Genomic DNA, 23,110 nt, shown 5'->3' on the forward strand with positions numbered 1-23,110 from the left:
CTGTTGCAGTGTAAACTAAGAATACCGTATTCAGCAAATTAAAACTATGTTTTTGGTGGTAAAGCTTGTTCTAACTCTTGCTGGCTGTCTACGATCATCTTATCAAAGTCTGCCGCTATAACAATAATGTTAACAGCATTGTTTTGTTTTAGCAGTTTGAGGTAGATAGGTACATACTCGTAAGATAGGCAGCTTCTTTTGGTTGAGGATTCCGGAATTTCCGGATGAAGCTCGCTTCCTCCTTCGGGATGATCATCACTTTCCATCAAGTAAGATAAGGTCAAGAATTTCCCCATTTTGTGGATAAAAACGTGTCTCGTGATTCTTTTACCCTACCAGCGCTTCGAGACTAATATTAGGCAAATGCTGAGAAGAAGCGCCGCAACAAACTAACCCCCTTACTAATAAAAAGTTACACAGTTGTTGAACACTGTTTTAAAATGACATTTCCATACTAAACGTCACTTTAAAACACTGTTCAACAGGCGAGTAGGGGAGACCTAGGAGAGTTGTGACAATTTTTACTCTAGGAGCCATATCTCGCTCAAAAAACATTCTACAGCTATGAATCATACAAATTAATGTAACGCCGTTCCTTCTGTTTTTAAAACAATCACCAAAGTTAACTAAAGTATTAGGGTTTCTAAGAAAATCACCAAAATCTTAGACCACTCCCTCTGTCACAACTCTCCTAGCACCGAGGTAAGTTGTGACAGNTAGTTTTTAATATTATGTGGTTTTACTAAATGTATAGAAGCTGGAAAAATTTAATTTTCGGATAGATCCAGTTTATTCTGTAACCTTTTATTGGTACCGTTTAAAAGAGCTTGTAAAGCACTTTCAGAATCAGTAATCAGTTTCTCGATATCTTGTATAGTTTAGAAATAATCGAGTGAGATCACTTAACGTTTCCACCCTGTATAGATCAGCGGCTGCCCGCGATTTCGTACGCGTGGATCCCGTTTTATCCCCAAGGGCGGAATTTCGTAAAACCCTTTCTTAGCGGATGCCTACGTCATAATATCTACCTGCATGCCAAACAGCCCGATCCGTCCAGTGGTTTGGGCTGTGCGTTGATAGATCACTATGTCAGTCAGTCAGTCACCTTTGAGTTTGATAGATTAAGAGCGTATACGTGGATATTTACCAGACCCACAAAAGCTATTTAATAAAAAAACACTGTTATGTAAAATATTCAAAGTGAATTTAGTGCAGATAAACAACCTAATTTCCACACGACGAAAATGCTCAAACTGGTTACTGTTTTGCATGTTAATGTAAATAAATTTAAGTCGCAAGATCACTTCTATCACAACAAGTGCTACTGAGGATTCCATAGTGTTGCTTGATGAACTAAATACAGTTTTTCACAAGCATAACTGGTCATCACACAATGATTGGCCATCCGGACTACGCTGCAACCGTTGTTGGTCACATAACAGCGCTAATTGTTAGATGAAGGTCATTAATTCATCTGTGTCTCTGTATGGTAGGATGTTTGTTAACTCTAAATTTTTTACTGTTGAGTTTCACTTAATTTAATTAATTTACATTAGTTTTTTTACCTAGTCACATTTATTTTTAGATAAGATTCGTATAAAATCACCTGTCACAGGTAGAAACCGCACGAACGACTTTTTTGCAATAGGGGCTACAGCTCTAATCTGAAGCAGTTGTCTTTTTGATCGACTTCGAAAAAGGAGGTGTTATGTTCGTCTGCATGTATATTTTTATAAGAAAACTAACTGACCCAGCAAATATTGTTTTGCACCTAGGTGACCTAGACCGAGGGGTAATAGCTTAACTTAACAATGTGACGTTATGTTGTGCATTTTTTGTTATTATAAGTTGCTCGCACTCTGCTTAACTTTCGATCAACATTAGGCTACTGTACTTTTTTACTGTGTAAGTTCATATGTATCAATTAATGCTGTTTGTTTTCTTAATAAAGAAAAATAAATAAAATGAAATAGTTTACGTCCTATTCTCAGACCTATGGAATATACACACAAAATTTCATAAGAATCGTTTCTAGTCAAAAAGCTTTTTGTAATAAAAGAGTAACTTATTATATTAATTCATTTCAAAGTTATTATATTAAAGTCTTTATGCACTTGTCTTATGTACTGTCAACTAAAATTTTGGCCCAAAGGTTAACTGGAGGAGAATACCATATTATAGCATTAGTTTTGCCTTTTGTACTCTGTTATTATGTGCAGTAAATTTTTAAATAATTAAAAGATTCTCATTCAGAAGTCGCTAAAGAAGAGCCATATTATGTGAGCTATATTTTGTTGTGTACATTGTTACTATTGTTAATTCACTATTCTATAAAACTATAAACCTGTTGTTTTGTTTCCATAACGTTATCAGAACAAGTATTTTAACTATAACTGCACTTTACACTTCATTTACTGGGCATTTCACTAACAAAATCGCTTTTTAGTCAACTTGTAACAACACACACTTCGCGAACTCGTATATTTACTTTACGTAACGCGACGCGCGTTCGCCACCACGGTTAGTGTCATACTGCCGCGCGATAGTGACGTTGTGACAGTCGTTGATGACGGTGTCGATAAAGTGTAGTTTATATCGACATAATGACCTACGGTTAAGATAGCTTATCTGCCATCTAGAGGAATGATAGAATGCTACAAGTAATTATTAGAATTTGGATAAGAATTATGAATCAGTTCCCTTTGTTTTGAGTCGGAAGCCACAATAGCTGAACGGTGAAGAGATCAGGCTGATCGACTCGACATTCGAGGAACGCGGGTTCGAACCCCGCCTCACTCGACTATTGTGGTGAGCCCACTCGTAATACAAGCATATTAAACTTACCACGGACTAAGTATTAGTAATGTATGGTTAGTTTTTAAGTTATTATTAAGCCTACCTAGATTAAGTTATGCTATCGCATTTGGTTTTAAGTACCTGTAAAGATAGTGATAATGTGTGTGGAAATAAATAAATAAATAAATAATTTGTACTGCACAAAATTTATTTAAAAAAATCTACATACAGCAAGCAAAATACATAAAAAAATGACTGGACCTTTAGCTAGTGATTTTTGATAATTTTCTAAAATATCGATAACTTAGCGGGCATCACTAGCGAAGCGAGTCACAGTCGGCGCGCGCGCAGGTGATCGAGATAACCATAATGATGTGCTGTAAACGGTGAAATTGCACATCTATTGTCCAAATCACTCATTTGCATACGTGGATAGAAAGTTCGCAAAATTTGACGATATAATTATTACTATAGTGAATATTAAATATGTTTAAAAGAACGAATTTAAAGAAGAAATAAAAATATAATCTGAAAGAGCATGCGAACAAGGTTTCCACCAAAGCGGAGAAGTGTGTTGAATAACGGCTTTAACCGCCTCTGTGGTCTAGTGGTAAGACCACCTGCTTCAGACGCAGAGGTCCGGGTTCGATTCCCAGTGGGGGCAGATTTTTCTGTTCGGTTTGGTTGGTGGTAGGGCTTGTTCTAAGTCCGCCTGGCTAACTACCACCATCTTACCAAAGTCTGTCGTCATAACAACAATGTTAACATTGTTGTGTTCCGGCAGTTAGAGGTAAGATAGCCAGTTCCTCCGTGGTTGAGGATTCCGGGTGAAGCTCGCTTCAACCTTCGGCCTGATCATCACTTACCATAAGGTGAGATACAGGCCAAGAGCTTCCTCGTTGTGGATAAAAAAAACAGCACAGCTCCAGATTACTATACGTCTAGTGCATAACTCAGTGCCTAGGTATGGAAGAGGCACGAGAGGGTGTTTTTTGTAACGTCTAATGTCAGCCAGACTTTAGATTTGTATGCTTCGTCACGTCACAATATGTCAAAATAGCTTCCGCAGAATAACAGGCGTCATGTTCTGGGTTTTACTACTTCAGACTCTTCAGAGCATGACCACGCATGACACATGCTGAGCGGTGGCCATTTTTGGCACTAACTACCTTGTACTTATTCAAATTGTGTTTTTTTTTAAGTTAGTGGAACCAAAATAATGTTTTTCTTTCTTTCAAAATCACCCCTCCCGTGCCGCTCCCATACCTCAGGCACTGCCTGAGTTAAGCGCTAGACGTATCTAAATATATGTGGGATCTTGTGAACGAAATATGAACACTTGATTTTGGAAAATATCGTCTTTTATTTGAAAACCACACGCTCGTCTTTGCAGTAAAAATCAGAGTCCCGCCATCTTAGATTATTTGAATTTATATCCATTCATTCCATTCTTTCATTCATTCAAAGCTTTCACTCACTCATCAACGTTCCATTTCCCACATATGTATATATAACTCAAAGGTGACTGACTGACTGGCATAGTGATCTATCAACGCACAGCCCAAACCACTGGACGGATCGGGCTGAAATTTGGCATGCAGGTAGATGTTATGACGTAGGCATCCGCTAAGAAAGGATTTTACGACTCTACCCCTAAAGGGGGTAAAACGCGTACGAAGTCGCGGGCGGCCGCTAGTAGTATATGAAACCGCAACCCACACGCCCCTGTGGCCACATAAGACGAGTGTACATTAAGTATACGGCATTACTGCGATTATGTAGTCTGCGGTCGCGGAATAGGAACTTATGTTCTTAGCATTTTTATGTGTATGCAAAAACGCGGTAAGGTCGTGGCTTTGTATGAGCGGAGATCATGAAAATTTTTGATGGTAGTGATAGTAAAAGCGACTAAGAAGAAAATAGCCCAAATATAAATACATTTTTGAATACATTTAGGTAGGACACCACTTAAAAGAAAGGAGTTGCAGCCGACATGAAAATGAGGCGAAACAATTGAAAATACAGTTGATGAATTGATATTTATAAAAATACATAAGTACAGTCGCGGAATGAAAAGGTTCGTCACCTTAGTGTCGGTTTTCGCTTGCACTAGGTACTGTAAGAGTCAAACCTGCCAACATAACAGTACCTACAAGAAACAGTGCTGCTAACATGACCCGTTATAATTCTTAAAGTACTGGTTCAAATTGAATGAAATTTGAAATATACCGTGTCTTTACAATGCCTGCATAGCTAATGAAAATTCAGCCTTCTAGTTTTATCCAGAACGAAGTTACAGGCGGTCGAAAATGGCCTGAATTGCTTCGAGAAAAGGATGGTACGGCCGTGCCGCTTTTTTGCTCGACTTGGTGGGGGCACTGCCGTGCCCCCAGATATTTTATTATTTTTTAGCTTCGTAGGGAGGGAAGGGGTAGACTGCTGCCATAGTTGCTTATAGTTCAGCTAGATCATGTATAAACTCACCTGCTTGCTGCCGCCGCCGGTGAGCTTGGTGACGATGGCGTGGATGCCGAGCGAGATGCCGCGCTGCGGCGACAGCACCCGAGCCGCCTCCACCGCCGGCGCCGGCGGGCTCTGTGGACAAACAACCGGGTGACAATGGCTGACGGTCAACACACGATATGAAAAGATATGGAAAATGACAATTAAAAAGTCGGAACAATTTGATTGACTTAGATCACACTGAGAAAAAAATGCCACCGCGATCTAAATGACACACAGTTCCATCTCTCGGCAGTGTGAGGAACTAAGTCTCTCACAGTAGCAGCAATGTCAGAATTAACGCCATCTTTTGGCAGACTCTGGAAGTAAATCGTCACTTACCGTAGCAGCAGCATCGGCCGGCGGCACGGGCTCACACGCCACGCTATAGTTGAGCAGAACTTCAAACACAGGCAGGCTGCCGAGCAAGCAGGCGATGTACAGCGCCATCTATCGGCAGCGTGTGGAACTAAGTCTCTCACCGAACCAGCACTATCAGATTTAACGCCATCTTTCGGCAGACTCTGGAAGTAAATCGTCTCTCACCGTAGCAGCAGCATCAGCCGGCGGCACGGGCTTACACGCCACGCTGCCTTCAACAGCACTTCACGCCTTCACGCCTGCGTTCAACAGCACTTCAACCACAGGCATGCTTCCGAGCGAGCAGGCGATGTATAGCACCGTCTATTGGCCGCGTGTGGAACTAAGTCTCACCGTAGCAGCAATGTCAGATTTAACGCCATCTCTCGGCAGACGCTGGAAGTAATCGTCTCTTACCGTAGCAGCAGCATCGGCCGGCGGCACTGGCTCGCACGCCACGCTATAGTTCAGCAGCACTTCAACCACAGGCATGCTGCCGAGCGAGCAGGCGATGTAAAGCCGATCCTAAAGACAGCGCCATCTCGCCAGGATGTGGACCTAAGTCTCACCGTAGCAGCAGCAGGCTATTGAGCAAGCAAGCTTTATACAGCGCCATCTATCGGCAGCGTATGGAACTTAGTTTCACCGGAGCAGCAATGTCAGATTTAACGCCATCTTTTGGCAGCGAGTGGAACTAAGTCTCTCACCGTAGCAGCAGCGTCAGCCGGCGGCACGGGCTCGCAAGCCACGCTATAGTTCAGCAGCACTTCAACCACAGGCAGGCTACCAAACAAGCAAAGGATATACGGCGCCATCTCTGGGTAACCTGTGGAACTAAGTACTCACCGTAGCACTAGCATTGAGCGGTAGCACAGGCTCACACGATGTAATGCCGATTCTAAAGATAGCGCCATCTCTCATCCGCGTGTGGAACTAAGTACTCACCGTAGCAGCAGCGTCTGCTGGCGGCACGGGCTCGCAAGCCACGCTATAGTTCAGCAGCACTTCTACTACAGGCATGCTTCCGAGCGAGCAGGCGATGTATAGTCAATCCTGAAGATAACGCCATCTATCGGCAGCGTGTGGAAGTAAGTCTCTCACAGTAGCAGCAATGTCAGAATTAACGCCATCTTTCGGCAGACTCTGGAAGTAAATCGTCTCTTACCGTAGCAGCAGCGTCGGCAGGCGGCACTGGCTCGCACGCCACGCTATAGTTCAGCAGCACTTCTACCACAGGCATGCTCCCGAGCGAGCAGGCGATGTAGAGAGCCGTCTGTCCGCTGACGTCGGATGCGTTCACGTCGAACGCAGCTTTGTACTGCCACTTGCCGCTTTCATCGCTGCGAAAAGAAATAAATACACAAGTCCTTTATTTTCTGCTTTAAAAGGCGGTTTTCTTGGAGGCGTTTTTTATACAGAACAAGAGCGCTTTCACATTAGGGTGTTAGTAGAGCGACTTCAGCGCGGCAGCGGCGTTTTTATAATGTGAAGGCATGCATCCGCTGTCACATAGTATGAAATTTAGTCACGGGCCTCTTCTTATGAACTTTGGCGCGCTTTATCTCTTTAAATTTTCATTAGTTTGAAAAAGTGAAAAATACGTGTAGAGTATTTTTTGATAAGTTAACAGACGGACTAATTAAAACTCTTGCTTTTTGACCCAGGAAACATCCCCATTGCTATAATAAAGTGACAGTGGCCGGGGCACATAACTCGTAGAGCTGATGGCCGTTGGGGCAGAAAAGTTTTCTAAGGTGCGACCATAGTTAGACCGGAAGAGGTAGGCAGGCCCCCCCCCACTATAATGTTAAGTTAATTCTTGGGGAGGCCTTTGTCCAGCTGTGGAGATCATTTGGCTGAAATGAACGAAGAAGATAAGTAAGCATCCACTAACGTGTAAGTATTAAGCACGTCCTCAGGGTAAGGATGTTCCAACAGCAGCGCGACCAGCGGCGCGTGCGCTCCGATGCACGCCGCGTGCAGCGGCAGCCATTTCTCCACCGTCTCTTGCTGGAACAACCAACATCATCATCATCGTTGGGTTATTTAAAGTCGCCGCACATTTCGTCCCTCGCATGACTAATTATCATATCTCAGTCTTTTGGCGATTTGAGTTAGGACTACAACTTTTTTCCTGCTTCCATTGTCTACGATTTTCTCTAACTCACGTATCTGTATGTACATTGGTTCTCAACTTATAGACACGTGTGTAGCTAACGTATCTAAACAATAACTTGAAAAAAATATGACTAAATGTCGCAAAACTAAATAAGAGAGTTAGTCATGTAAGGGACTATTTATCAACCCGGAAAGAGTCGTAAGCGTATAAACTCGAGGCGGTCAGTATTCTTTGTATGAAACTCCATACTATAACGCACACTTATCCGCACTGTAACGTAAACGCCTTGCCTCGCGAATGACAGCGCACAAAAAGCGAGGATAGCTCGCGAAAGGCGATACGGTATTGATCCCTTTCCGAGTTGATAAGTCTGCTATGAGCTTATGTCTCCACTGCAGGAGCACGGGGTTGTTTTGGCCTAGATTCTCCACGCTGGCCAGATGGAACCAAGACCAACTTGCGCAGCTTTAGCAAAGAACTGCAGCAGTATCCCCAGGTGACTGTTGATCAAGTTTATTGATCCTCAATTAAACCAAGAAATGATGGTCTGGAGACCTATTATAATCCCCAGGTCTTGGTGAATCAGCTTTTGCAAAGTTAAGCCAGCTTGTAGCTCTAACGATGGGAATTAAACTGATCTGGCTTTAGGCAAGTATTGCAGCAGTTAGCGAAATCACCACCAATCTCAGAGAGAAGTGAGCTTTAGATGCTGTAATGATAAGTCGTAGCACGTGACGGGCGCACGAGGGAGCCGCGTTGTCTCCAGGCTCCTACTGCTCATAAGTGCCACCAGTGGTCAAAATTGAATAAAATATTTTTGATTTTGGTTTGAATTTTTTTTGCAGGAACTTGGAGCCCGCCGTCTTCTGTTACATAGCTGGAGGGAGATACCAACCTGTGCAGCGCGAGGGAAGTGCTGTAACAGCAACTTGGCAATGTCCAGGTGGCCGTGGTAGGCGGACGCATACAGAGGCCCGTAGCGCGTGACCGGGTGCGCTCGCCCGTCCGCTCCTGCTTCTAGTAACGCCGCCACCACGGCTGTGTGGCCCGCTTCTGACGCTCTGGAAGATAAATTAAGATGTTTTAATAGGATCGGGATTTGAGATAACGTTTTATTAGTTTTCACGACTTTTTCTCTTCCTATCTGCCACAAGATCAACAAGCATCCACTAAAGATGGTTAAAAGTGGGACAAACACAATAAGTGTAAGATTTTCAGAAAAATGGGAAAATCACTTTGCGTAATATTGTTCCCTAGCTAGGAATTAGGATATAGCAGACTGGGTAGTTCCGATTGTCAAAAAAGAAATGCAGTTCTGTGATTCGGAGGACACGTTAATGGTCACCTGCATCGGCCCAGTCTGATACACAGGTAGAGACACTTTCACAGAACAATTTCCACCTCTTACTCCTACCATTGCTACTCCTGTATATCCAGGATCTACATCTGAAGGCCCAGGATTTTAACTTCTCAGACTATGCCCCGAACAATCTCTATCAGTCTATGACTCCAGACGTTTAAGATAGAATCAAATCGCGTCGCATGATTGTGAAAGCCGGCCCCGCGTAACGGCGAGGCAGAAGAAGAAGAAGTCTAGGTATGTATCTAACCCACCACCACCCATGGCCATACCAATATACTGGCCGAATCGCGGGAGGTGTGCGCGGAATTAGGGCTATCGTTTTAGCGCTCACCAGTTTGCGCCACTGTAGAGTAAGGTCCTGTCACTTGCTAGTAGCGAAGACAGTGGCACCAACTGGTGAGTGCTAAAGTGGTAGGAGACTATTTCATTTGCACTCATCAAGATGGCGCCACTGTAAAGTAAGGTCCTGTCAATCGCCAGGGGTACCAACTGTTAAGTACAAAAACGATAGCCCTCATGCGGCTGCCTATGGCAGATTGCACTCCACCGCGCCACACTTCTTGACTCCCTACAAGTCATTTATAGGTCTAGGTATATATCTATCTATTCCAACTCACACATATAGCAGCGTGTTGGCGCCGCCCGGCGTCAGATTGACAATCAGCCCCGCGTTGTTGCCCAAGGTTGCCAGACGAGTCTTCAGCCCCTGCACATCTCCTCTCGAGACCAGCTCCCGAAGCGCCGCGTGCTGCGAGAGGCGTTCGCGTTCGAGGGCATCTGGGGACAATATACATTCTTTATTAAATTCAAATTCAATCAATACATATCACAAGCTCGTTTAACAAATTAATTAGTATGTAGGCCTTTATTTCAGTGCGCTTCGTTCGTTCGTTTCAGCCAAATGACGTCCACTGCTGGACCAAGGCTTCCCCCAAGGATTTCCACAATGACCAGACCTGAAAGGACACTTAAAAGGTGCTAAATATTTCTTGCTCTACCACCACTTTGGGATAACATATCGGCTGGTTTTGAGAAGACGTAGCAATGGTGGGAGGCATATTGTAAACGTTCCAACAACCACTACTGGCGAGGAAAATCTGGCCGCTCGCCAGTGGTAATTTTCTGGCGATTTTATCCCGAACCGATAGGCCATACAGTCGTCAAGTGAAGACTAAAATGTCATCACAAATGTCTCCTGAGTGTACCTACCTCCACATGTCGGCGACGTCGTCAGAATTGTGTTGTTTACTAGTTGTCTATGCAGCAGTTGATGACTAAATTATCACAAGCGTCTCTTGAAGTCCTGGGTGGTTACTCCAAAGTCTCGAATGTTGCCATCTCTCTCACGCAAAGAGATATGCCAAAATAAGCAACATTGACAGAAAGACCCGAAACTACGTACCCTGTAGCTGAATGTACCCACCTCCAGTAGCCCACGGGTCAGCGACGTCGTCCACAAAGTAATGCGTGGCGTCGTAAGCAGCATCAGGCTCGGTCTCCGCTCGCGAGCGCTTGAGTGACGTCACCGACTGCGCTCGCGAGCGCGCGCGAGCCTCGTGCGCCGCCTCGCGGAAGCGTTGCAGCATTATGCGTTATTTTTCATTGGTTCTTGGGTCACTATTAGCACTGTTTATGTTAGTTTACAATAAAGCCATATTTGAAGTGGTATGGTTACAGGTTTTCTGTATTAGAGAATAGTAGAATAATTAAAGATCAGCCATTCGTGTTGTTTCCTATTTCTCCTGTCGCTATGTTCCACAGATCACAGAAACTAAAGGGAGGTGTGATAAGGGGGCGGGGCCGGTGTCGCAGCAATATGCTCAAAAACAGAACACATTTCTCGTGAAAGCAATGATGACAGCAGCGACGTCAAAATGTAAAAGGTTTACATTGCTTGCGTAGTACTAAAGATTATTCGAACGTTCAGTACTGTGTGATACTACTGTACGGTACTATGATCATTGTAGAAGTTCCTAGTAACGCTGCTGCCCAGGGAATGTGCGGTTAAACTAGCGACTTGGTACGGCAAGTTCATTTATTTATTTATTGATTTTAAAAAACCTCACGTAATTAAATAGTTATGTTGTTTTATTTTAGAATGCCGATAATTGTCTTTAATCTAACCCCGCATTAAGACAATCAGACAATAGCCATTCATCCACAATAACAGTTCGCTAGTGATTTCACACTTCATCTCACAAGCATGCGCGTACGCTTGCCCAACTGCCTTGGTTGCGATCGTGGAACACAGTGCAGATCGATTCAGTGCGTTTAGTCCCGCTCTCGAAAGGCAAAAGATGACGAATTTTCTGTTTGAGATTTTATAAACTATTGTAGAGGATATGCTATTTTTATTAGCATTAATTCATAGCTTCAAAACGATTCAAAAGAGAGCTTCCACATTATATGACCAACACACACACAATTTGACTATTAAGCTCGGCCATTACAGTAATGCCATGTTTTTCCGTTGGGAAATTACGTATACCTACAGGCCGATAAAAACGGCCAATGAGTTACATAGGAATCAGAAATGAGGAAATCCGTAGGAGAACCAGAGTGACTGACATAGCCCGCAGAATCGCTAAAATCAAGTGGCAGTGGGCGGGGCACATAGCTCGAAGAGCTGATGGCCGCTGGGTGGGGCAGGAAAGTTCTTGAGTGGCGACCACGAGCCGGAAGTGGTAGCGTGGGCAGGCCTCCCACTAGGTGGACCGACCATCTGGTGAGGGTCGCGGGAGGTGCCTGGATGCGAGCGGCGTAGGACCTGTCTTTGTGGAAATCCTTGGGGTAGGCCTTTGTCCCGCAGTGGCCGTCTTTTGGCTGAAACGAACGAACGAGTTACATAGGAAAACGAACGAGTTAAATTTCTCCCTGGCCACGAGTTATTGCCCTAAGATTGCAGTTGTTGCTGCAGTAATACCAATTTTATCTTCTGTTTGACTTCGGCTTTTCGGCCTAACACAGCCAGTCAACTGCAAAATTGATGCCCTTCTTTGCCGTTTGTAGCTACTATCATCATCTTATACTGTGGCTCTGCTATCAGCTTGCATACGACACGGCCTATTTACCGCGACAGGGATATATGGGCTTATACTGTTGCAAATACCGTATTCAGCAAATTAAAACTATGTTTTTGGTGGTAAAGCTTGTTCAAACTCTTGCTGGCTATCTACGACCGTCTTATCAAAGTCTATCGCTATAACAATAATGTTAACAGCATTGTTGTGTTTCAGCAGTTTGAGGTAGATAATACTCGATAGCCTGCCTTTTATGGTCGAGGATTCCGTAATTTCCGGATGAAGCTCGCTTCCTCCTTCGGGCTGATCATCACTTTCCATCAAGTAAGATAAGGTCAAGAATTTCCCCATTTTGTGGATAAAAACGTGTCTCGTGATTCTTTTACCCTACCAGCGCTTCGAGACTAATATTAGGCAAATGCTGAGAAGAAGCGCCGCAACAAACTAACCCCCTTACTAATAAAAAGTTACACAGTTGTTGAACACTGTTTTAAAATGACATTTCCATACTAAACGTCACTTTAAAACACTGTTCAACATGCGAGTAAGTTTTATTAGTAAGGGGGTTAGTTATCTGTGATAACTAAGTTTGTTGCGGAGTTTCTGTTCACTATCTGCCGGTTTCAACCAACAAAAAAAGAAGTACCTACACGTAAAACGTGCACATGCAAGAACGTATAGTCAACAGCAGGACGATGCAAATTAAAAGACGACCATTCCTACTGCTCTGACGACATGAGTCACTTGTGCGGTCTGTTCTACATATATCTTGAAGTATCAGGTTCCTGATCCGGGGACTGATGTCGCGAATTTTGTTGCGTAAGTCCCTCGTACGGCTTCTGATGCGCGAAAACGGCGATAGACTTAAGACTTATAGGACGGACGATCAATTTGANTAAATATATTTTCTTCCTCTTCTGTAAAAATAAAATAGTCGCGGTGGTATAATCCATAGACGGAGCTTTGCCTTCTGGGTTTACTTGATAAGCCTATTTCTTCTTAATATATCTTGACAAGTTTAGATTGTTAGAGGTCGCAGCGTATCTTAAACTTTAACCGTTTTTAACCTAATCACTTCATAAGCCAGATCCTATATTTCGACTCCAGCAAGCAGTTCCTCTATATGGCATTCATGTATAGTTATTAGGTATTCAGAATCAAAAAAGTAGCAGCAGGCAATTAAACAAATTATGAATCTACTAACACACAAATAAACATCTAAAAACATCGTGGAAATGGCCCATCAGAAAAATTAAGTAAACTAGGAGAGTTGTGACAGGCTGTCACAACTCTCCTAGGTGTTTAAAATGACGACTTGGTTCGAATAATATTTTTTATTTTCTAAACACGATGCGCACACAAAATATCAGTGCTACATTTTGAGACCTGAATAACCATGCAACTTGAGAAAAAATAACACAACAGTGCACATATACTAAAACATGATTTAAATTGAAATAAAATTTTGACGAAAAACTTACTTTTCGCATTTTTTTGTACACAGACGTCATATTTACGAAACCGTGCCTCGTGCACCGCCCGCAGGTACTTAGTCAAGAAGAGCGTCTTAAAAGCGACAAACAAGCATTTTTTCCAGCTTCCTAACTATATTAAGTAAGGAGAAATCGTCCTTGTCACAACTCACCTCTGTCACAACTCTCCTAGGTCTCCCCTAAGTTATAATAGTAAGGGGGTTAGTTATCAGTGATAACTAAGTTTGTTGTGGAGTTTCTGTTCACTATCTGCCGGTTTCAATCAACAAAAAAAGAAGTACCTACACGTAAAACGTGGACATGCAAGAACGCATAGTAAACAACAGGACGATGCAAATTAAAAGACGACCCTTCCTATTGCTCTGACGACATGAGTCACTTGTGCGGTCTGTTCTACATATATCTTGTAGTATCAGGTTCCTGATCCGCCGGCTGATGTCGCGAATTTTGTTGCGTAAGTCCCTCGTACGGCTTCTGATGCGCGAAAACGGCGATAGACTTAAGACTTATAGGACGGACGATCAATTTGATGAGGAAGTGAATACTACAACGAATAACCTTTTTACCGCGCCAAAGACGGTTATGTTTTTCGAGTGTATGCCGGCTTGATCGATTTCAGCGTGAGAGGTGTCGTAAGATTCATCTTTTATGAGAACCCAAAGACCACTGGGTAGGTATATTAATAAGGAAAAAAATATTGAAAAGATGCTGACAATAACAACATAAATTATAATATGAGGCGTTGTGATAAAGATGATGCAGAAACTAATTTCCGTTTTCACTATCAGTCCCTATTTTTTAAGTGACCCCTATGGTAACAAATAACACGAATTTACATAGGAGCTTACATAGGAGTCACTTAAAAAATAGCTCGGAAANAATTGATGGTGAAAACAGGCATAAGCCTCCGCCCACGGCTTTGCCCGCGTGCATTCCGCGAATTCACCAAAAATAGCTCGGAAAACAGTAGTTTAAAGCATTTAAAGTGACATTTAAATACTAAACCTCACTTTAAACAAGTGTTCAACTTTTATTAGTAAGGGAGTGAAAGTATAACCTTGATAAACTATGATTTTCACCACCATCAATTATTTTTGCGATAAAAGGTAGCAATGACCTGCTTCAATGTTCAATTACAATATAGCAAACATCAGCGGTTTAGGCACGGGCGTGAAAACGTAACACTCGCATAATGATTATTAATTAAATAATTAATGCTCACGCAACAAGGCTTCAGGGGAATTAGGTTTGGCGACGGTGTCAACGGTCTAAGCACATATTATGTAGGAGCTTAGGTGACAGATTTTGTTGGGGTTTCGGTAAAATACTTTCGTGGGTCCAATTCAACCTGATAAGGCATTCGATTTTTTTCAGAGTAGGTTCTCAAGTCGCCTTAACATTTTATTAAACGAAAACCACCTCAGGTAATCAATAAATTTCTCAAGTAAGAAACTCATCTTAATTACATGTACGAGTACTTTTAAAAGTGTTTTTATTCGCTTGACAAGCACATTTTACTTTTTTGGCAAACCGAAATTCACGAACAAAGCCGCGGGCAGAAACTAATCAAACTAAATCAATTTAAGCCAGACACAGAATGAGCACTTCACAAAATGAGCATTCGACTCAAAAGAAGCACTTCTTAAAATGTGCATTTCGCAAAACGTTAATTGCAATGTTCACTTTGCAAAATGTGTATTTCGAAAACCTGCGTACACAGCAGGGATGTTATGGATATCCGTAACCGTAACCGAAACTTTCGGATATCCGAAATAAAAAAATATCCGAAACCGTAACCGTAACCGATTCAAGTTTCGGATGTAGGCAGTTTAAATTGTTTTTGTATAGCATTATTATGTAAAGGCATAACAGCCTGATCGTCAATTTTTATTTTTTTATTACTTTTTATTCTATGTAAAGTGTGCGGCCATGAATGAACCGTGTTGGACAACTATTGCAAATTGCATTCTAAAGCACAGATATCCGTAACCGTAACCGAAACTTTCGGATATCCGAAATAAAAAAATATCCGTAACCGTAACTGAAACTACATATCCATCACATCTCTATCACAGCAATGAGTACCTAATCGCATACATTCGGGGCTCTTTAATTAGTGACAGTAGTACACTCGTTTGTTGACACTCTCCCCGGTGACGTCACCTGACCCGCGCTTGATAAAGCAGCACATATCGCCCGTCCTTTAACGACTTGACCTCTACTTTACGAGTTGATATACTTTGAATCCAAATATCACACCAATTTGCACCTATCTATATTTATAAGAGAGAAAGGTCACTGACTGACTCACATCACGAAATTTTCAAAGGTTTACAGGCTTTAAAATGTACAATAAATATTTATGCGAGCTAGGCAGTAACGCATCCCAAACATTTTTATCTTTTAAATAGTCTATTTTTTCTTCCTTTCTTTTGATTTGCAACTTTCAGATCACTCAAGCAAGCCCTCGCCGTATCAAGTAGTCACAAGCCACGAACAAGGGTCAATTGGTCCCACTAATTGATGCACAACAGCCGTATCTACTTAGTGTAGCGCTAGACATTCTGGAGTCGGCGAGTTGCCGAGAAATAATTTCTTGAAAACATATTTATACAGTAATAAATAATGAAGTCAGGCAGAGCGTTATACATATAATGTGGAGTGGACTTTTATGTATAATATTCAAAAGTGCATTAGTCTAGATAAACAACCTAATTTCCACACGGACGAAAATGCTCAAACTGGTTACTGTTTTGCATGTTAATGTAAATAAATTTAAGTCGCAAGATCACTTCTATCACAAGTGCTACTGAGGATGCCATATTGCCATAGTATTGCTTGATGAACTAAATACAGTTTTTCACAAGCATAACTGGTCATCACACAATGATTGGCCATCCGGACTACGCTGCAACCGTTGATCTCTCTGTACCAGCGTTAATTATTAGACGAAGGTCATTAATTCATCTGTGTCTCTGTATGGTAGGATGTTTGTTAACTCTTTCACGCAAAACTATAGTGTGTATAATATTGATGTCGTTTATCGCGATTGTCCAATAATTCAATGAACCAATTGAATAACTTCTTACCTACGAGTAAGTCTGTCGCCATAACAACAATGTTAACGGCATTGTTGTGTTCCGGCAGTTAGAGGTAAGATAGCCAGTTCCTCCGTGGTTGAGGATTCCGGGTGAAGCTCGTTTCCACCTTCGACCTGATCGTCACTTACCATCAGGTGAGATACAGGCCAAGAGCTTCCTCGTTGTGGATAAAAAAAATAAAAAAAACTGATAATAATCCATCTGCCTCTGGTAAATTAGAGAGGGTCGTGCTCCTGAGTCCTGCAGTGGAGACATTACTGATGAGTAGGTAGAGAACGTATTTTATTTTTCAAATATTTTCTGTGACCGACTGATATTGATGTTGAGAGCGAAACCGAATTAAGTACCATAATACACATTTGTATATTTTTTTTACTTTTGCGACCGGTTTCACTTATTTTATGCCATCTACATTAGGGTTTTCGGTCACGTTTATTTTTAGATAAGATTCGTTAAAATATTGCCTGTCACCTGTCACAGGTAGAAACCGCAGACACGACTTTTTGCAATACGCGCTTACAGCTTTCCTAATCTTTAACCGACTTCGAGGAAGGAGGTGTTATGTTCGTCTGCATTAATATTTTTATAAGAACACTAGCTGACCTAGGAAACGTTTTGCACCAAGGTGACCTAGAACTAGAGGTAAATAGTTTACGTCCTATTTTCAGTCCTACTAAATATAAATACAAAATTTCATAAAAATCGTTAAATGAGCAACTTTTTTAACTTAATTATTTCAAAGTTACTATATTAAAATCTTTATGCACTTATGCACCGCCAACTAAAATTTTGGCCCAAAGGTTAACTGGAGGAAAAGAATACAATATTATAGCATTAGTTTTGCCTTTTGGACTCTGTTATTTAATGCAATAAAGTTTTACTAAATAATAATTAAAAGATTCTCCATTCAGAAGTCGCTAGAGAAGAGCCATAATATTATGTGAGCTATATTTTGTTGTGTTACGTTGTTAATATTGTTAATTATTAAACCTGTTGATTTATTCCCAGAAAGTTATCAGAAGCAGTATTTTAACTCTTAACTGCACTTTACACTTCATTTACTGGGCACTGCACTAACAAAATCACTTTTTAGTCAACTTGTAACAACACACACTTCGCGAACTCGTATATTTACTTTACGTAACGCGACGCGCGCTCGCGACCGCGGCTAGTGTCACACTGCCGCGCGATAGTGACGTTGTGACAGTCGTTGATGACGGTGTCGATAAAGTGTAGGTTATATCGACATAATGACCTACGGTTAAGATAGCTTATCTGCCATCTAGAGGAATGATAGAATGCTACAAGTAATTATTTGAATTTATGATAAAAATTATGAATCTTTCCTTTTGTTTTGAGTCGGAAGAGCATGAATTTGTCTGAAGCCACAATAGCTGAACGGTGAAGGGGTCGGACTAGCCGACTCGAAGTCCGAGGAACGGGGGTTAGCCCACTCGTAATAAAAGCATAAGCTTACCACGAGTGGCTAACGGGACTATTAGTAATTTGTGTAGTAAGGACTATCAGCAAGTAAAATATAAAATTTGACTTGACCATTATCAAGTTGAAGTTTATGATTTTCTAAAATATCGATAACTGAGCGCGCATCACTAGTAAGTCACAGTCGGCGCGCGCGCAGGTGATCGAGATAACCATAATGATGTGCTGTAAACGGTGAAATTGCACATCTATTGTCCAAATCACTCATTTGCATACGTGGATAGAAAGTTCGCAAAATTTGACGATATAATTATTACTATAGTGAATATTAAATATGTTTAAAAGAAAGAAAGAGTAAGAAGAAATAAAATACTCTAAAAGAGCACGCGAACATCTCCATTAGACCCGGTTTCCACCAAAGCGGAGCGGAGCGGAGCAGAGAAGTGTGTTGGATAACAGCTTTAACCGCCTCTGTGGTTTAGTAGTAAGACCACCTGCTTCAGATTCCGGGTGAAGCTCGCTTCCACCTTCGGCCTGATTATCACTTACCATCAGGTGAGATACAGGCCAAGAGCTTCCTCGTTGTGGATAAACTGGAAATCGAACCCGGAACCTTTGCGACTGAAGCAGGTGGTCTTACCACTAGACCACAGAGACGGTTAGACTTATTCAAACTGTGTTTTTTTTAAGTTAGTGGACCCAAAATAATGTTTTTCTTTCTTTCAAAATCACCCCTCGCTTGCCGCTCCCATACCTCAGGCACTGCCTGAGTTAAGCGCTAGACGTATCTAAATATATTATACAGGGTGGAATTTTGTAATGCCACCTGGAGGGAAAGTACTCTTAATATTGTAGATAGAATTTTTTTCTCAAAGAAAACATTCCTTTATTTTTGAAAAGAAATAGAACTGCATTCAAAGATTTTTAAAAATTTGCTGGCCACACCCGGTAATCGAACCACCTAAAATCTGTTAAAAATGACACCCTGTATTTTTATTACATCGATCGTTAGGGTTAAGTATAAGGATGAAATTTCTCTAACAAACTTGATAAATCAAATGAAAGGAAAACCATGAAATCTTAAATTATTTGAACTATGTTACAGAAAATCGTATAGTATGGTAGTGAATTTTAAAAAAATCTAAAATTTTTGAATGCTGTTCTCTTTCTTTTCAAAAATAAAGGAATATTTTCTTTTAGTAAAATTTTCTATCTAAAGTATTAAGAGTACTTTTCCTCCAGGTGGCATTACAAAATTCCACCCTGTATAACCCAAAGGTGACTGACTGAGTGACTGACTGGCATAGTGATCTATCAACGCACAGCCCAAACCACTGGACGGATCGGGCTGAAATTTGGCATGCAGGTAGATGTTATGACGTAGGCATCCGCTAAGAAAGGATTTTACGAAACAAAACGGGATCACGCGTACGAAGTCGCGGGCGGCCGCTAGTAGTATATGAAACCGCAACCCACACGCCCCTGTGGCCACATAAGACGAGTGTACATTAAGTATACGGCATTACTGCGATTATGTATTCTGCGGTCGCGGAATAGGAACTTATGTTCTTAGCATTTTTATGTGTATACAAAAACGCGGTAGAGCCGTGGCTGTATATGAGCGGAGAGCATGAAAATTTTAGATAGTAGTGACGGTACAAGCGAATAAGAAGAAAATACCCTAAATATATTATACAATTTATTTTAATTTGACAAATAATTATCTATTTTAATGTTATTTTTAAGTTTGTGCAACGCCTTCACTGGGCGTCACATGTACCTACAATATTATGTTTTTGTCAACCCTTACCCATGTGACATGCAATAAATAATTTGAATTTATTTTGAATACATTTAGGTAGGACACCACTTAAAAGAAAGAAAGAAGTTGCAGCCGAAACTAAAATTCATAACTCTATAGCACTAACATGAAAATGAGGCAAAAAAATTGAAAATACAGTTGATGAATTGATATTTATAAAAATACATAAGTACATCCGAACATAGAACCCCTCCTTTTTCAAAGTCGGTTAAAAATACACCAAAATGGCTTAAAAGAAGCTCTTACTTTAATCCTACAGTGATTTAAACTTGTTTTTAAATTATTTCACTCTGATACTTGGTATTGGTCGGTTTAATACATAGAGCTTGCCGCTAATATTTGACCACAACTTTACATTAATTAGTAATAACGACATTGAACAGTTATTAGCACTAAACACGCTACCTCGTCAACGGAATTATTTGACTGCATGCTACACATTCAAACTTGCTAGTGCTTGTGACATAGTAACATAGGTAAATTGGCGGTTAACTTCATCGCTACATCTTTGCTGACCGACTTACAATCCGATCGAGTTAACTGCGCACAGCTACCCGCGTTTTTTTTTTTTTTAAAGATTATTAGTAATTTGTTATTACACAAATTACTAATATTCCCGTTAGCCCCTCGTACTAAGCTAAATATGCTTGTGTCACGAGTGAGCTCACCACAATAGTCGAGCGGCGGCGGGGACCGAACCCGCGTTCCCCGGATCACGAGTTGGCCAGTCCGACCCCTTCACCGTTCGGCTATCGTGACTTCGCCCCGTTCCGTACCAGGCGACGTGACGTCACGGGTGGCAGGTGCGCAGTTAACTTGACCGGATTGTAAGTCAATGCTTCAGATATTACAGCATCAGACGGGGAAACCGCATCTTGAGAGCGGCAAAGTGCGTGTTGTAATGTATGGATTCTGTTCCGTCACATTGCATTGTACAGTCACGGAATGAAAAGGTTCGTCAGTTTTCAAATTGATTCCTTCAACGAATCGCGAGCACATATTACCTTTTGAAACTATGTTACAGAATAATCTCGAGTTAGAGAAAATAATCTTTAACTGTTCTTCAGTAAAGTTCAAAATTATNAAACACATTAAAACTAGCAAGTGCTTGTGACATAGTAACATGATAGGTAAATTGGCGGTTTACTTCATCGCTACATTTTTGCTGACCGACTTACAACCCGATCGAGTTAACTGCGCACAGCTCCCCGCGTTTTTTTTTTTTTTTTTTAAAAAAGATTATTAGTAATTTTTTTTACACAAATCCCAACTTCCCAACTAATATTATAAATGCGAAAGTAACTCTGTCTGTCTGTCTGTCTGTCTGTCTGTTACGCTTTCCCGCTTAAACCTCGCAACCGATTTTGATGAAATTTGGCATAGAGATAGTTTGAGTCCCGGGAAATAACATAGGATAGTTTTTATCCCGGTTTTTGAAACAGGGACGCGCGCGATAAAGTTTTTCTGTGACAGACAAAAATCCACGCGGGCGAAGCCGCGGGCGGAAAGCTAGTTACTAATATTCCCGTTAGCCCCTCGTACTAAGCTAAATATGCTTGTGTCACGAGTGAGCTCACCACAATAGTCGAGCGGCGGCGGGGACCGAACCCGCGTTCCCCGGATCACGAGTTGGCCAGTCCGACCCCTTCACCGTTCGGCTATCGTGGCTTCGCCCCGTTCCGTACCAGGCGACGTGACGTCACGGGTGGCAGGTGCGCAGTTAACTTGACCGGATTGTAAGTCAATGCTTCAGATATTACAGCATCAGACGGGGAAACCGCATCTTGAGAGCGGCAAAGTGCGTGTTGTAATGTATGGATTCTGTTCCGTCACATTGCATTGTACATACATCAAGAAAACACTGCCAGGGTTTTTGCAGGATACGTGAACATTCCGTTTGCAGTGCCCCGCAAAAAATTCCGATTTCTCAAAAAAAACCGATCCGTTCGAATATCAAACAACTTATGAGATAAGTAATTTTTACATGTGTGTTCACGACAGTCCAGTTTTGCGGGACCCTGTATAACTGAAATGCCGTGGGAACAAGCCCTCACTTTCCATGAAATATAACCGACTAAAAGACACGCAGTCCACGCTCTCAAATGACCGCAGCCCTACGCCGCCAGTGGCGCCCTCCAGTGTTACGGTAGGTTATGGCGTATTTAGATATTACGCAACACCTAGTCCAAACAAGCCGTATCGGTCAACGCCATAAACTGGTATTTGGACGATCTATTTATACACTTATGGAAATAACTTTTTAGGCGTTTTATTTACGTTTAATTTAAAATATTAGGCAACGTTGTGCAATCATAAAAAAACTTTTGATTAATTGCTTCCCGCGATATTTGTCTTCTTAACAATCATAAAGTGGTATTTTCTAAGATTTATGTTTCCCAAACTTTACAAGTTAAAATATATTTTAATGTCTTTTTTGAGCAAACGAGTGACCTTTTCTGTTTTAAGATTTATAATAGCCCACAAAATTAATAATTATTATTAATTCAATGTATTTTTTTTTGCGAACGATAAATATTATAAGGCACTAGCTTTCCGCCCGCGGCTTCGCCCGCGTGGAATTTTGTCTGTCACAGAAAAACTTTATCGCGCGCGTCCCTGTTTCAAAAACCGGGATAAAAACTATCCTATGTTCTTTCCCGGGACTCAAACTATCTCTATGCCAAATTTCATCAAAATCGGTTGCGGGGTTTAAGCGGGAAAGCGTAACAGACAGACAGACAGACAGACAGACAGACAGACAGAGTTACTTTCGCATTTATAATATTAGTTGGGATATAGCAGATTTACGACATGGAAGCAACTAGTCTAATGTTTTTCTCAAAAAATCTAAATAGATTTTTACCAAACCTCATCGAAATAAGTTCAGCAGTTGTGAATACATAGCACAGCTAAATGTGCAAAGTCATTACTACCAGCATTCGTTAGGATAATCAAACGATATTGCGGTAATGTAAGAGTAAGTTGGCTAACTCGGATCGCCACCTACGACTGCCTGTAGAATAAAACCTACTCACTACGCCCACCGATTTTACCTTGCATAAGATCATTTCTTTGCTAATTTTAGAGACAGACT

General features: G+C 41.4%; 1 protein-coding gene across 1 annotated transcript; it reads right to left on the reverse strand.

The window, feature by feature from the left end:
* Nucleotides 1-3,113: 3,113 nt before the first annotated feature.
* On the reverse strand, nt 3,114-10,942 carry LOC114362905 (ankyrin repeat and KH domain-containing protein 1-like). Its single transcript, XM_028318487.1, has 7 exons — nt 10,564-10,942; nt 9,758-9,917; nt 8,673-8,838; nt 7,553-7,668; nt 6,824-6,998; nt 5,281-5,391; nt 3,114-3,173 (listed from the first exon to the last, which is right to left on the reverse strand). The coding sequence occupies exons 1-7, from the start codon at nt 10,724-10,726 to the stop codon at nt 3,114-3,116; spliced, it is 951 nt and encodes a 316-aa protein (XP_028174288.1). The 5' UTR covers nt 10,727-10,942.
* Between the last annotated feature and the right edge of the window lie 12,168 nt (nt 10,943-23,110).

The sequence above is a fragment of the Ostrinia furnacalis genome, unplaced genomic scaffold (genome assembly GCF_004193835.3).
Source record: "Ostrinia furnacalis isolate ACB-3 unplaced genomic scaffold, ASM419383v2 OfSCF6924, whole genome shotgun sequence".
NCBI lineage: Eukaryota > Metazoa > Arthropoda > Insecta > Lepidoptera > Crambidae > Ostrinia > Ostrinia furnacalis.

Coding starts and splice junctions, on each gene's coding strand:
- LOC114362905 (XM_028318487.1), bottom strand. CDS start 10,726: ATGCTGCAACGCTTCCGCGAGGCGGCGCACGAGGCTCGCGCGCGCTCG. Junction 7,669..8,672: donor ACTTCCCTCGCGCTGCACAG/GTTGGTATCTCC, acceptor TGGTTGTTCCAG/CAAGAGACGGTGGAGAAATG. Junction 6,999..7,552: donor GACGTGCTTAATACTTACAC/GTTAGTGGATGC, acceptor TTCTTTTCGCAG/CGATGAAAGCGGCAAGTGGC.